Below are 16,941 nucleotides of genomic sequence, written 5' to 3'. Positions count from 1 at the left end.
TATTGTTCTTTATATATTGTAAAATATACATTCCTATATTTCTACTTTCTTTGATTTTGTGCAGATATAGCTCTTGGGATCTAATCTAACTTAACAATTTCTTTATGAGAAATGCCAATTGCCGGTTGTTGAGCTGGACTGATTTCAACAGATTCAAATAAAGAATAGTTGATGAGGTCTAAGTAAACAGTTGTTAGAAATGGAGAATGAGGTATTAGAGGATAGTGATTCAGAAATGGTTTCATTGATTACAATTTTTAAAATATATACTTAAAATTAAGAACATATTAGGAGAGTTAAAAATCTCAAAATTGTCCATCTTCAATTTGTCCTATTTTAATATTCAATTTTTTTGTAAGGAAGGACTTAAATTTATAACACCTGATACAATGCATATCAGCTTGAATATTTATATCAGGATAACCAATCAACTCAATTTATAATTTGAAAGTTAATATTTGTGCAGGATTATAATAGAATAACAAGAGTTGGAAGAGATCATGGAGGTCTTCTACTCCAACCCCCTGCTCAAGATATCTTGACTGTACTATAGAATTGTATATGCATTTATTTATTTATAATTATTGTCACTATATTTTGAAATCATTATATGATATTTCAATTAAAAATGTACAGTAAAATATGGAAATGTATTCAAATGGTAAAGATTGACTTGGAAATTATATTGCACTTTATACATTGTACCAAAATAGAAAAATTATCAAATTTCTGTCAATTTGGGATGCGTTTATCAGCTATAAGAGATCTGTGGAATGTCTTATCCAACTCTTCAAAGGGTTGATTACAGTAGTCCTTGACTTACAACCACAATTGAGTCCAAAATTTCTGTTGTTAAGTGAGACAGTTGTTAAGTGAGTTTTGCCCCATTTTATGACCTTTCTTGCCACAATGTTAAATGAATCACTGCATTTATTAAGTTAGTAACACAGTTGCTAAGTGAATCTGGTTTCCCCATTGACTTTGCTTGTCAGAAGATCACAAAAGGTGATCACATGACCCAGGACACAGCAATTGTCATAAATATGAACCAGTTGCCAAGCATCTAAATTATGATCATATCCAGGGGATGCTGCAACTGTTTTAAGTGTGAAGCACATTGTAACTTTGAACAGACACTAAACAAATGGTTATAAATCGAGGATTACCTGTATTGTTGCTATTCATCTGAACACCCGATATCTTGTTCTGGGTACACCTTCTGCTCTTGTGTGGTCTCAAGTTACGAAGTTAACATTAAAATTAAAAGGATTTCCTCATGATGCTTCTTTCAGGGGCCTGTGACCAGAGCTTTGGTATCCATGTAGCAGAATTAGCTGCCTTTCCCAAACACGTGATTGAGTGTGCCAAGGCTAAAGCTCTGGAACTGGAGGACTTCCAGAACATTGGAATGCCTCAGGAGGAGGAGGAGGATGAGGAACCAGCTGCCAAAAGATGCCACAGGGAGAAGCAGGTTTGTTGGATTTGTCTGTATGTCTGTATTCTGATTTCTATAATTCTTTGGAAAAGTTCATATATCTTATCATAATGTCATTTCATTTTGGCTGTGATGGGTCAACACAACCATTGTGACTTGACAGCAGATTTATGTTTTTAAGATGAGCAGCCATACAAATCTTTTGAATAAAAATTTTTAGTTCATATTTACAATCAATAATATTGACTTTATAAATAAAAAATAAAAATAAATGAAATCCTGAATTGAAAATAAACATAGATTATCATTGTGAACTAAAAATAGTTGGATCTAGCAAAGGTGAAGAATATGAGAGAAACATTTTGAAACAGAACATTGCAAAATGGAGATCTGGATTCTGGCTTCAGGTTGTAAGATTTTTTTTTATGAAAGAAATCTTAGGGAATCAGCAGGAGCCATTTCAAGCAGTCTTTTCAACTTGTATAATATTCCTGGTGCTCACCCTTTATTGAAGAAAATGTTAATTTGCTTGTTTGTTTGGGCATAAGAGTGGCTTGCAGAAAAAAGCCACTCTTATGCCCAAACAAGCCATTTTCATTTTAATCCAGCATTTTCTATTTTACAATGGCGAACCCGACACTTCTGAGATGTTTGTAAGTAGGAAAAGGCATCTCCTCTCCCTGTTGTACCCCTGCAGTAGTTTTTGGAGATAACATTGAATCTTAAAACCAATAGCTTTTGATAGACTTGTTCTACACAAAGCTTTGAAGTCCTCCTTTATAGCTAATGGCCATCACCTCAATTTGTGGTAGAGAAATGATTAAGCCCCCTGATTATTTTGGTTCCTCTCTTCTGCACTTTTTCCACTTCTCCCACAGCCTTTTTTAGATGTGACACCAGAAACGTTCACAGTTATAGTAGAAAAGCTCATGTCAGAACTTGTCAACAATTAGAGATGATCCAGCTATTGTTTTATTAAAGCTAACAAGTTATACTGAGTCATTGGTTTCCTGCTGTTAAGAACAAAAAGCATTGGAGATTAGTCAACCAAGTTTTTATATAAGGTTATAGAGATTGAAGTTGAACTGATGGATACATTTGACCAATGACAAAGAATCATTTTACAACTGATAAGAAAAACATACAGCCCATTCATAGGAATCTAGATATCTCTGTCTTTGGAAAGAGAGCACCTTGCAATGCAGGGATATATCATCAGTCACTATGGTGTTGACCAAGTCATATGCCTTCTTCAGCTATTCCAGATAAATAACATTTGCTATCTGAGCAAGTATGAGAGTGCATCTTTTCTCCTCACTTCTTTTGTCAGCTCAATTTGGAATAGGTCTATTGTTCCAAGGGCTTATTAAATAAAATGGGTGAGTTTTTAAATACCATTTCCAGGCAAATATATTTTTTCCTAGAAGGTGATAATTAGGGCTGTTTTAGGTGAACATTGTTGGAGAACTTGTGAGTGGCAGAATTGGAGTGAACAGGGTCCTGGCTTTAGAAATCATCATCATCATCATCATCCCCCAGTGAGGCACTACCTTGACATGGTTGTGGGCTTGTGTACTCTGAGGAAGTTGAGAGCTATGCCAGAGGTTCAATCATACTGGACAGTCTCATCAGAAGAGTCAGACAAAGAGTGTCTCTCCCATAAAAAATATGGTGAGACGTAAATTTCAGAATGCCATACCGGCTCGGATGTCACCCGGGTTAACAAGGTCCGCGCTAGATATTGGAGTTCCTGGATATCTGGTGAAAAATGGGTTACAGGACTCAGGACTGTTAGCTGAGCAACCAGGGCCAGCAGCTACAGAACTACTGGAAGAAAAGTTGTCTACCCGTCGCAGAAACACAGTGATTGAAAACAAAGAAATAATGATCTGTTACTACAGATCAAGTCCAACAAGAAGAGGATATCTAAAACGAATGCACCAGTTCTGGAAAGAACAACATCCAGAATCAGAAATAACACAACAGAGACTAGCAGATCAATGCTGATTTATAATATGAAATAAAGTATTCACAGAAACAGAATTGGACAAACTGCAAAGGTTTACCCAGGGCAAAGAAATCAAAGCCTTACCGGAAGTAATTCAGAATGTAGAGGCAAACCAGGGGGAGTTGGCAGTGAAGGAATCCAGCAGAGATATACAACTGTTCTCATTTGGAAACCAGGCACCTCTTCCTCAGGAAGAACAAAACCCTCTAACTAAAGAAATAAAAGAATTGAAAAAAAGAATAACTGAGCATCTAGAACAGCACAAAAACAACAGAATAAGGCTACCTGCATTGAAGCTTGTTCCAAAGAAACAGCTAGCACAAGCATTAAAAGATGAAAATACTGCAATATCAAGTATAAGCACCAATTCACTGCAAGAAACAAACCAACTAATGTACAGCACAGCTGCAGTTATAACTGAATACCTGGGATGCAAAATCAACAAAGAAGAAAAACAAACAAAAGTGCACCAGAAAAGTGGAAGGTTAGACTAGAAAATAAGATCAGCAAGTTAAGAACACATGCAAGCAAGCTAGAACAGATGAAAGAAAAGAAGCTGAAGAACAAGAAGACCAAAGAATACCTAATCAAGAAATACCACTTAGAAACAAGGAAGATCAAGGAAGCACTGGAAATAATAAAGCAACAAATAATAGCTATAGCCAGGAAAATCAGTAGATATGAAGCTCGAATTGCAAACTATAGGCAGAACCTACAATTTCAATCCAATCAGAAACGTTTCTACCAATCCATCAATGGAGAAACTGCAAGGAATCAGTCAGTACCTGACAAGGAAGAAACAGTGCAGTTCTGGAAGCATATATGGGATAACCCAAAGAAATACAACAAGGATGCGGCTTGGTTAAAAGAGGTGGATGCAAATAAAACAGAAGTTGAAATGAAAGAACTAGTAATAACAACAAAACTGGTAGAAAAAAGAGCAAAGAAAATCAAAAATTGGTCAGCACCAGGTGAAGATGAACTGCATGGGTTTGGTTGAAACATCTAACTGTTATACACCCACTCATTGCCAAGCAGTTCAACAATATACTACAAGGAGGAGAAATTGAAAAGTGGCTAACAACTGGGAAAACCTACCTAATAATGAAAAATCCAGCAAAAGGGGCAACACCAGGCAAATACAGGCCAATTACCTGCTTACCAACAACTTTCAAATTACTAACTAGTGTGGTAGCTGATGCAGTACAACAGCATCTAGTTGAAAACAATCTCTTTCCACCTGAGCAGAAAGGAAACCGCCCCAATAGCAGAGGAACAAAAGATTAACTCTTAATAGACAAAATGATCTTGGAAAACTGCAAGAAAAGGAAGACCAACCTGAATGTGGCATGGATTGACTACAAAAAGGCATTTGACTCTCTGCCACATGACTGCATAATCAAGTGCCTAGAAATAACAGGAGTCAGTAGAAACATTACAAAATTTGTGCAAAGATCGATGGCACAATGGAAGACACAGTTGCAGATCAATGGTGAGAGGCTGGGAGAGGTTAATATCTAGTGAGGAATATTTCAAGGAGATTCATTGTCACCATTACTGTCAACAATACTGAATAACTCAGGACATGGCTATCAAACATCAAAAACATCTACCAGACTATCCCATCTCCTTTACATGGATGATCTGAAGCTGTATGGAAAAACATCATCTGAAATAGAATCGCTGCTCAACACTGTCCGTATATATAGCCAAGATATTGTATGGAGTTTGGCTTGGACAAATGTGCCACACTTACTATCAAACAAGGAAAAAGTAGTGAAAACTGAAGGAATCAAGATGCCCCACGAAAATAACATTAAGAGTCTGGATGAGGAAGAGTACTACAAATACTTGGGTATCCTTCAAGCTGACAACATCAAGCACACTGAAGTCAAGAAAAAGATTAGAGGTGAATACATCAAGAGAGTGAAGAAGATCTTAAAGTCCAAACTCAATGGAGGAAATACCATAAAGGCAATCAACACCTGGGCAATTCCAGTCATTAGGTACACAGCTGGAATAGTGGACTGGACTCAAGCAGAACTAAAAGCAATGGATAGGCAGACCAGAAAAATAATGACAATGAATCATGCCCTTCATCCACGCAGTGACATTGACAGACTTTATCTACCAAGGCAAATAGGTGGGCGTGGAATGCTACAAGTACATCAGATGGTTGAAGAAGAAAAAATGGCTTTGGAAGAATATCTGAAGAACAATGATGAAGATGCACTGAAATTAGTATATCAGGAAGGCTTACTGACTACTGGAGAGACCAAACTGGCCTACAAGAAAGACCAAATGAAGAACAGAATAGAGGCATGGGAAGACAAAGCACTACATGGCCAATACATTAAAAAAATAGCTGGGAAAGCAGATAATAACAAGACCTGGCAATGGCTAAGAGCAGGAAAATTGAAGAAAGAGACCGAGGGACTAATTCTGGCTGCACAAGACCAAGCCTTAAGGACAAATGCATATAAAGTCAAAATTGAGAAGACAGCAACAGACAGTAAGTGCCGCCTATGCAAAGAAGCTGAAGAAACAGTGGACCACCTGGTAAGCTGTTGCAAGAAGATTGCACAGACTGATTACAAGCAGCAGCATGACAAAGTAGCAACAACGGTGCATTGGAAGATCTGCAAAAAATATCATTTGCCTGTAAGCAAAAACTGGTGGGATCATAAAATAGAGAAAGACATAGAAAATGATAAAATTAAACTGCTCTGGGACTTCAGAATTCAAATAGACAAGCACCTGCAACATAATACCCCAGACTTAACAATTGTCGATAAGAAAGACAAAAAAGTCTGGATAGTGGACGTGGCAGTGCCTGGAGACAGCAGAATAGACGAGAAAGAACTGGAGAAGATAACAAAATACAAAGACCTACAAATAGAAATAGAAAGACTGTGGCAAAAGCAAGCAAGGGTAGTACCAATAGTAATAGGCTCCTTGGGTGCAATCCCAAAACAACTGGAGCACCACTTGAACACCATTGGCATTGACAAATTCGCTATTAGTCAATTGCAAAAGGCGGCCTTACTAGGAACTGCTTCCATCCTGCGACGATACCTGTAATACCATCAAACATCCACATCTGCCTATCCCAGGTCCTGGGTAAGGACTCGATAGGTAGACAAAATGCCAAATCCAGTCTGAACATCTGGCTGACTGTGCAATGATCCATAATAATAATAATGATAATGATATGATATGATAATAATAATAATAATAATAATAATAATAATAATCCCCCAGTGAGGCACTACCTTGATGTGGTTGTGGGGCTTGTGTACTCTGAGGAAGATGAGAGCTATGCCAGAGGTTCAACCATACTGGACAGGTCTCATCAGAGGAGTCAGACAAAGAGTGTCTCTCCCATAAAAAATATGGTGAGACGTAAATTGCAGAATGCCATACCGGCTCGGACGTCGCCCGGGTTAACAAGGTCCGCGCTAGATATTGGAGTTCCTGGATATCTGGTGAAAAATGGGTTACAGGACTCAGGACTGTTGGCTGAGCAACCAGGGCCAGCAGCTGCAGAACTACTGGAAGAAAAGGTGTTTACCCGTCGCAGATACACAGTGATGGAAAACAAAGAAATAATGATCTGTTACTACAGATCAAGTCCAACAAGAAGAGGATATCTAAAACGAATGCACCAGTTCTGGAAAGAACAACATCCAGAATCAGAAATAACAGAACAGAGACTAGCAGATCAACGCCGATTTATAACACGAAATAAAATATTCACAGAAACAGAATTGGACGAACTGCAAAGGTTTACCCAGGGCAAAGAAATCAAAGCCTTACCAGAAGTAATTCAGAATGTAGAGGCAAACCAGGGGGAGTTGGCAGTGAAGGAATCTAGCAGAGATATACAACTGTTCTCATTTGGAAACCAGGCACCTCTACCTCAGGAAGAACAAAACCCTCTAACTAAAGAAATAAAAGAATTGAAACAAAGAATAACTGAGCATCTAGAACAGCACAAAAACAATAGAATAAGGCTACCTGCATTGAAGCTTGTTCCAAAGAAACAGCTAGCACAAGCATTAAAAGATGCAAATATTGCAATATCAAGTATAAGCACCAATTCATTGCAAGAAACAAACCAACTAATGTACAGCACAGCTGCAGTTATAACAGAATACCTGGGATGCAAAATCAACAAAGAAGAAAAACAAACAAACAGTGCACCAGAAAAATGGAAGGTTAGACTAGAAAATAAGATCAGCAAGTTAAGATCACATGCAAGCAAGCTAGAACAGATGAAAGAAAAGAAGCTGAAGAACAAGAAGACCAAAGAATACCTAATCAAGAAATACCACTTAGAAACAAGGAAGATCAAGGAAGCACTGGAAATAATAAAGCAACAAATAACAGCTATAGCCAGGAAAATCAGTAGATATGAAGCTCGAATTGCAAACTATAGGCAGAACCTCCAATTTCAATCCAATCAGAAACGTTTCTACCAATCCATCAATGGAGAAACTGCAAGGAATCAGTCAGTACCTGACAAGGAAGAAACAGTGCAGTTCTGGAAGCAGATATGGGATAACCCAAAGAAATACAACAAGGATGCGGCTTGGTTAAAAGAGGTGGATGCAAATAAAACAGAAGTTGAAATGAAAGAACTAGTAATAACAACAAAAATGGTAGAAAAAAGAGCAAAGAAAATCAAAAATTGGTCAGCACCAGGTGAAGATGAACTGCATGGGTTTTGGTTGAAACATCTAACTGTTATACACCCACTCATTGCCAAACAGTTCAACAATATACTACAAGGAGGAGAAATTGAAAAGTGGCTAACAACTGGGAAAACCTACCTAATAATGAAAAATCCAGCAAAAGGGGCAACACCAGGTAACTACAGGCCAATTACCTGCTTACCAACAACTTTCAAATTACTAACTGGTGTAGTAGCTGATGCAGTGCAACAGCATCTAGTTGAAAACAATCTCTTTCCACCTGAGCAGAAAGGAAACCGCCCCAATAGCAGAGGAACAAAAGATCAACTCCTAATAGACAAAATGATCTTGGAAAACTGCAAGAGAAGGAAGACCAACCTGAATGTGGCATGGATTGACTACAAAAAGGCATTTGACTCTCTGCCACATGATTGGATAATAAAGTGCCTAGAAATAACAGGAGTCAGTAGAAACATCAGAAAATTTGTGCAAAGATCGATGGCACAATGGAAGACACAGTTGCAGATCAATGGTGAGAGGCTGGGAGAGGTTAATATCAAGAGAGGAATATTTCAAGGAGATTCATTATCACCATTACTATTTGTTATTGCACTGTTTCCTCTGTCAACAATACTGAATAACTCAGGACATGGCTATCAAACATCAAAAACATCTGCCAGACTATCCCACCTCCTTTATATGGATGATCTGAAGCTGTATGGAAAAACATCATCTGAAATAGAATCGCTGCTCAACACTGTCCGTATATATAGCCAAGATATTGTAATGGAGTTTGGCTTGGACAAATGTGCCACACTTACTATCAAACAAGGAAAAATAATGAAAACTGAAGGAATCAAGATGCCCCACGAAAATAACATTAAGAGTCTGGATGAGGAAGAGTACTACAAATACTTGGGTATCCTTCAAGCTGACAACATCAAGCACACTGAAGTCAAGAAAAAGATTAGAGGTGAATACATCAAGAGAGTGAAGAAGATCTTAAAGTCCAAACTCAATGGAGGAAATACCATAAAGGCAATCAACACCTGGGCAATCCCAGTCATTAGGTACACAGCTGGAATAGTGGACTGGACTCAAGCAGAACTAAAAGCAATGGATAGGCAGACCAGAAAAATAATGACAATGAATCATGCCCTTCATCCACGCAGTGACATTGATAGACTTTATCTACCAAGGCAAATAGGTGGGCGTGGAATGCTACAAGTACATCAGATGGTTGAAGAAGAAAAAATGGCTTTGGAAGAATATCTGAAGAACAATGATGAAGATGCACTGAAATTAGTATATCAGGAAGGCTTACTAACTACTGGAGAGACCAAACTGGCCTACAAGAAAGACCAAATGAAGAACAGAATAGAGGCATGGGAAGACAAAGCACTACATGGCCAATACATGAAAAAAATAGCTGGGAAAGCAGATAATAATAAGACCTGGCAATGGCTAAGAGCAGGAAAATTGAAGAAAGAGACCGAGGGACTAATTCTGGCTGCACAAGACCAAGCCTTAAGGACAAATGCATACAAAGTCAAAATTGAGAAGACAGCAACAGACAGTAAGTGCCGCCTATGCAAAGAAGCTGAAGAAACAGTGGACCACTTGGTAAGCTGTTGCAAGAAGATTGCACAGACTGATTACAAGCAGCGGCATGACAAAGTAGCAACAATGGTGCATTGGAAGATCTGCAAAAAATATCATTTGCCTGTAAGCAAAAACTGGTGGGATCATAAAATAGAGAAAGTCATAGAAAATGATAAAATTAAACTGCTCTGGGACTTCAGAATTCAAACAGACAAGCACCTGCAACATAACACCCCAGACTTAACAATTGTCGATAAGAAAGACAAAAAAGTCTGGATAGTGGACGTGGCAGTGCCTGGAGACAGCAGAATAGAAGAGAAAGAACTGGAGAAGATAACAAAATACAAAGACCTACAAATAGAAATAGAAAGACTGTGGCAAAAGCAAGCAAGGGTAGTACCAATAGTCATAGGCTCCTTGGGTGCAATCCCAAAACAACTGGAGCACCACTTGAACACCATTGGCATTGACAAATTCGCTATTAGTCAATTGCAAAAGGCGGCCTTATTAGGAACTGCTTCCATCCTGCGACGATATCTGTAATACCATCAAACATCCACATCTGCCTATCCCAGGTCCTGGGTAAGGACTCGATAGGTAGACAAAATGCCAAATCCAGTCTGAACATCTGGCTGACTGTGCGATGATCGATAATAATAATAATAATAATAATGAGGAGGAGGAGGAGGAGGAGGAGGAGGAAGGGACCTTGGAGGTCATTGAGTCCAACCCCCTGCTCAGGCAGGAAACCCTGCACCATTTCAGACAAATGGCTGTCCAATCTCTTCTTAAAAACTTCCAGTGTTGGAGCATTCACCTCTTCTGGAGGCAGTTTGTTCCATTGGTTAATTGTTCTAACTGTCAGGAAGTTTCTCCTTACTTCTAGGTTGCTTCTCTCCTTGATTAGTTTCCATCCGTTGCTTCTTGTCCTGCCCTCAGGCGCTTTGGAGAATAGCTTGACTCCCTATTCTTTGTGGCAGCCCCTGAGATATTGGAACACTGCTAACATGTCCCCCCGCGTCCTTCTTTTCGTTAAACTAGACATACCCAATTCCAGCAACTGTTCCTCATATGTTTTAGCCTCCAATCCCCTAATCATCTTTGGTGCTCTTCTCTGTACTCTTTCTAGAGTCTCAGCATCTTTTTTACATCATGGTGACCAAAACTGGATGCAGTATTCCAAGTGTGGCCTTACCAAGGCATTGTAAAATGGTATTAATACTTCATATGATCTTGATTCTATCTCTCTGTTAATGCAGCCCAGCACTGAGTTGTCTTTTTTGGCAGCTGCAGCATACTGCTGGCTCATATTTAAGTGATTGTCCACAAGGACACCAAGATCCCTCTCACAGTTACTACTATTTAGCAAGGTACCCCCTATACTATACCTGTACATTTGGTTTTTCTTGCTTAAATGTAGAACCTTACTTTTTTCGCCATTGAATTTCATTTTGTTAGATAGCGCCCAGTATTCAAATCTGTCCAGGTCCTCCTGTATCTTAAGCCTGTCTTCTGGAGTGTTGGCTATTCCTGCCAGCTTGGTGTCATCCGCATATTTGATGAGTTCCCCATCTATCCCCTCGTCCAAATTGTTCATGAAGATGTTGAAGAACACTGTGCCTAGAACAGAGCCCTGGGGCCCCCCACTATACACTTCCCTCCATGTAGATGCAGTTCCATTGAGGACCACACGCTGAGTATGGCCGGTCAGCCAGCTACGGATCCATCTGTTGGTGATGCTGTCCAACCCACTTTTTTCTATCTTATCGAGTAGTAGGTTGTGATCTACTTTATCAAATGCCTTACTGAAGTCCAAGTAAATTATATCAACAGCATTCCTCCGATCCACTAATTTTGTCACTTGGTCAAAGAATGGAATAAGGTTTGTCTGGCATGATCTATTTTTGACAAACCCATGTTGGCTTTTAGTAGTGATTTTGTTTGCCTCTAGGTGTTCGCTGATTCGTTGTTTGATTATCTTTTCCAGAATCTTTCCAGGTATTGAGTTCAGGCTGATAGGTCTGTAATTTCCTGGATCCATTTTTTTTCCTTTTTTGAAGATGGGAACTACATCAGCTCTTTTCCAGTCCTCTGGTAGTTCCCCAGTGCTCCAAGAGCTTTGAAAAATATAGTTCAGTGGTTCTGAGATCACATCTGCCAGTTCCTTGAGAACCTTGGGGTGTAATCCATCTGGTCCTGGCAATTTAAATTCATGTAGGCTGGACAGGTGCTCACTTATCATTTTCTTGCCTATCTTAACTTGTCTTTCTATACTGTTTTTTATGGCACTATTTTTGATAGGTTGGTCTGTTTTTTCCCTTTGTGTAAAGACAGATGCAAAAAACGAGTTAAATAGTTCTGCTTTCTCCCTATTGCTTGTCATCTTCTTGCCACTTTCGCCCACTAATGGACCAATCATTTCCTTCATTTTTTTTCTTGTTTTTTTACATGTTGAAAGAAGCTTTTTTTGTTATTTTTGACTTTGGTCGCAAGCCTTAGTTCATTATGAGCCTTAGCCTTCCTTACTTCATCTTTGCAGGCTCGGGCTATTTGCTGATATTCTGATTTAGTTATGTGCCCCTCTTTTCACTTTCTATACTTGTCCTTTTTATCTTTCAATTTATCAGAGAGTTCTTTATGCAGCCATGCTGGTTTCTTTTGAGAGCTATTATTTTTCCTCTTTGTTGATATTGTGTTAGAAAGAAAGAAAGAAAGAAAGAAAGAAAGAAAGAAAGAAAGAAAGAAAGAAAGAAAGAAAGAGAAAGAAAGAAAGAAAGAAAGAAAGAAAGAAAGAAAGAAAGAAAGAAAGAAAGAGAAAGAAAGAAAGATAACCTTTATTGTCATTTTTTTTATTATGGGCACAACGGCATACATCAAAATTGAAATTTAGTTGCCCGCTCTCAGAGTGAAACACGTACATGACACGCCCTAAAAACATACTATATACAACATATGTATAGACCCACACCCCTACATAAACATACATATACATGCCAGGACCTTCTCCACCTGGCATGTGGGTGGAGTAAAACTTTTAATCAGTGAGCCAGTTCACTAAACTTCTGTTGCTGTTTCCACAGTATTTGTGCTCATATGCCTTTGCTGAAGTATAAGGGAAAGGGAACGCAATCCTAATCATGTACTCAGTTCTTTAAGTAAATGTGCATCTTTTAAATAAATGTTTTCTTTTTTTCTTTCATTGTGGTACTACTTCTTGTTTAAATAATCATAGGAAAAAAATTGAAGAGTTATGAATAAACATAAAGGATTCTTTCTAGTCTCTTTCTATTTTTCTTTATAGTTGCCTTGATGGAAAGTGTTAAACTCTAACTAAGTTCAGTGAATATTGAACTACAGGTAGTCCTCACTTAATGACCATTTGTTCAGTGGTTGTATGATGGCCCCTTCTGTTGCTGACTTGGAAGAGGAGGATGAATCGGAACCGGGGCCATCAGACACAGGGACTCAGGGTTCCCAGGAGCGCCCAGAGAGCCCAGGGGTGGAGGTGTCATGTGACTTGATTCAGCATAGACTGTTTAAATGGTATTTATACCTGGTCCTTGATATTACGGCTGTTGCAGTGCTCCTGCAGTCTTTGATAAAAATGTGGATAATTGGCAGCCCTCTCAAATTTTTGACAACAGGGTGCACTTCAGTTTTCTTCATCTACCTATCTCCCCCCTGCCATCTCTGTGCTTTTGGCTGCCCTCTGTTCCGCTGCCCATGCCCCTCTGTGCTCTGTCCTACACCTCCACTGCTCTACACTCCACTTTGACATCTCCGTCTTGACATCTGCCACCCTGTACTCATGAAGGGCCAGGCTGGGCATACCTTGTCAGCATCAGGAAGAAAAAGATACTGAAGTTCAGCTGGGGGCAGCAGTGGTAGCAGAGTGTAGGGCAGAGTGCAGTGGTTGCAAAATGTAGGGGTGTAGGGCAGAGGGGTGGGGGAGATGCAGGGTGAAGTGTAGGGCAGTAGGAACAGCAGAGTGTAGAGTGACAGGTACATGGTGGAGGGCAGGACAACAGAGGTGGCAGGGGTTCAGGATGAAGCAGGGCAGCAGGATAGTGGAGTGGAGCTACAAAGTAGATAAAAAACTTTAAAGAAATAATTACTGTGCAACAATAGGAGGAATAATGGAAAAAAACGGTAACATTTATACCAAGATGCATATTGATATAAAATGTTTGGAACTGGTCAATAATTACCAAGACAGACAAATCCTATAACAACAATATTATAAGTTACTAGACAATCCATGACTCATTAGGTCATCATTTCTGAAATATTTCCTTGCCAGATTCCTTAATATCTTCAACAATGGCAGAGCTTCTAATGTACTACTTTGACTAAAAAAATTAAAAAAAAAATTCAGGGAGATATTCAGAAATGTATTTGCTTTGAAAATAGCCCATATTGAAACATATGGCACAAACATCAGCAGTTGACCCCAGAAATATTTTATGACATTTTGTATTATGTCATAAAATGTTTAACAAAATTTGCCAGATTTTGATTCCACTGGAGTCATGGGGTCCTGGATTTTGGATGCATTCTGTAAATTAGCCCAATTTAGGTACCTTGGTCAAAAATGTTTTGCCCTATGATACACCGTTTCTCCCAGTCAAAGGATACAGGCACAATGGTTTTACTACTATATATATATATATATATATCTTACTTAATTGCCACATAGCTGACAAGATTTGTTAGGACTTGGGTTAAAAACAGTTCAATTTGTTTATATATTTTTATTTATGTTTATCTGGCTACTTTAGGCTTAACAATTTTATCTCATTCCGATTTGTTATTCTAGTCTGCTTGATGATGAAATACAGGACTTATGTTTTTAAAGGTTAATGGTTTGATATGTTTTCTTAAGTAACTGACAAATACATTTTTTTTTTCTTTTTCAGGAGGGGGAACAAATAATTCAAGATTTCCTTTCTCAAGTGAAAGCAATGCCGTTGACAGAAATGTCTGAAGAAGAAATCCGGACCAAACTAAAGGAGTTAAAAGACTACGTTTTAAGGAAAAATAATTCTTTTGTAAATGGAATTATTTCCCGCATCAACGGTGCCTCATGATACATAACTAAAACCACTTGAACTTGTGATTCTTTTCTGATCATAAAATCTCTGAACTGAAACCCCAACTATTTTGTCCCCTCTCACTACCATGCAATAGTAAAGAAGAAGCCTCAGGAATCATCATGTTCCATTTTTTCATCCCCATACATAAAGAGAGTCAGAAAAGTAGAGTTGGGAAATATATAACAATGATACAGATACCTAGTTGGACTACCCTGAAGTGGGCAGAAGAGCTTCAGAACTGGCATAGGCATCTTCTGTGTTCTGTCAGTTGTACTTTTTCCATGCCAGATCCAAAGTGCCTTTAACTGCTTTGGATCTGGATGCTACAGACTTCTTTATGTTACTAAATATTATGACCATAAAGCTATGCTTTTGGTGCTGTTTCTGTATATATAAATTGTATCATGTTGGGTTGTATTTTGCTGCAATCACTGAAGAATTCTTGTTTCAATCTTACTTTTGAAAAAATATATATATTTGTGGCATCCTCTGAAATAATATCAGGCATTTGACAGACTTGGAATAAATCACAGTTCTGTCATTAACAAGTATATTGATGTCACAGAAACAAAAGAGACATGGCATTTTGTTATTATTTGTTAGAAGCCCGTAGCTTGTGCCAATATATTTAGCTTTGAAGTCTAGAACAAAAAAAGCATTTACTAAGGGCTGTGTTTAATTTGCGTATAGGTGAGGGGTGTTGTTACATGACTTCCATGGGATTCCAAACTTAAAATTGTTATCCTTAATGCAGTGTAAGACTTTACTGTATATTTTATTCATGTTTTATTCAAAACATTTCAAACAACTTGAAGAAAATAAAATTAGTTTGTCTTCCACTGTTGCACAAGACTCTGAAACTGTCGATTAGTAGCATATTATATCCATATTTCTTCAGTGGATCTTTGTAGAAATTCTTACATGTCTGTGTTACTGTAAGACACATAATACTCTATTTCTTTCTTGAACAAATCACAAAAATACAAGAATGTTTGCTTCTAATATTTTATAGCTAATAATTATGCCACCAATGAGACAGAGAATTAAAAAAATATATTTTAATTTCTAGTGGAGATGGATGACATTCAAGTCTAATTAAAAAAAGTTTAAAGTTTTCCCCTGTCCAGTCGTGACTGACTTAAAGAGGAGATGCTCAACTCCGCTTCTCAGTCTAGGGCAGTGTTTCTCAACCTTGACAATTTTAAGGCATGTGGACTTCAACTCCCAGAATTCCACAGCCAGCATTGCTGGCTGTAGAATTCTGGGAGTTGAAGTCCACATGCCTTAAAATTGTCAAGGTTGAGAAACACTGGTCTAGGGAGAGACGCTTCTGTTATTATGTGGCCATCAGCATGAAAGTACAGAACACAGTAACCTTTTCCACCACAGTGGTAACTGTTTATCGATCCATATTTGCATGCATTTGAACTACTAGGTTGGCAGAGCTAGGGCAAGAACGGGAGCTCACCCTGTCATGCAGCGCTCAGGTTCGAATCCCACCTGTCAGCTTTCCAACTGACAAGCCCAGCAACTTAACGGCTGAGCCATTGTGCCACTCCAAGTTTAATAAATAAATAAATAGATAATCTAAATGAACAGAAGGAATATTTTTGTTCTAATGAAAACTCTGTTTTTACTAGTACACCAATTTATTTATTAACCATTTATTATTCTGTTTAAATTATGATTGACAAAATTGGTATATTTAGTTTTATAGTCTGCTATTTGAAAATAATATTCTCTCCCAGATAAATACTGAGATCCTCCAGGGGCTATATAGTACTCCTCAATTTTCTAAGAAGTCCCCTAAAGCTAAATAAACTAATTCACTCATTAAAACACAAGTACTTTTTTTTTTAAACACATTTTCTTTCTCTTCTTTTTTTGAAGTACATGGCAGCTGAAAAAAAGTGATAGGAATGCAGCAAAAGTGACAGTTTTGGGATGTAAATTGTGGTATTGTTGAGAGAGTTAAAGTGCCATTTAACTGTCAATTTTTTTAGTACAATTTTTTTTTTCTGCTTAGTTCTACCAGGGCTGAGTGATTGTGGTACAGGCGATATGTGTGGTAGCTTTTCAGTTAAGGGGAGAACAGCCTTTAGAATTAAT

General features: G+C 38.2%; 1 protein-coding gene across 1 annotated transcript in view; it reads left to right on the top strand.

The window, feature by feature from the left end:
- Positions 1 to 15,676, top strand: part of MSH2 (mutS homolog 2) — an 82,681-nt gene extending 67,005 nt beyond the window's left edge. The window contains exons 15-16 of the mRNA XM_039340287.1: positions 1,293 to 1,471; positions 14,656 to 15,676. Coding sequence (XP_039196221.1) covers positions 1,293 to 1,471; positions 14,656 to 14,826 — 350 coding nt within the window. The 3' untranslated portion in view covers positions 14,827 to 15,676. The remainder of the gene's footprint in view (positions 1 to 1,292; positions 1,472 to 14,655) is intronic.
- The last annotated feature ends 1,265 nt before the right edge of the window (positions 15,677 to 16,941 follow it).

Source organism: Crotalus tigris, unplaced genomic scaffold, assembly GCF_016545835.1.
Source record: "Crotalus tigris isolate CLP2741 ecotype Arizona unplaced genomic scaffold, ASM1654583v1 scf7180000017743.441908, whole genome shotgun sequence".
In the NCBI taxonomy this organism is placed as follows: Eukaryota; Metazoa; Chordata; class Lepidosauria; order Squamata; family Viperidae; genus Crotalus; species Crotalus tigris.
Note: the sequence above shows the minus strand (reverse complement) of the source record. Positions and strands in the feature narration are given on the sequence as shown.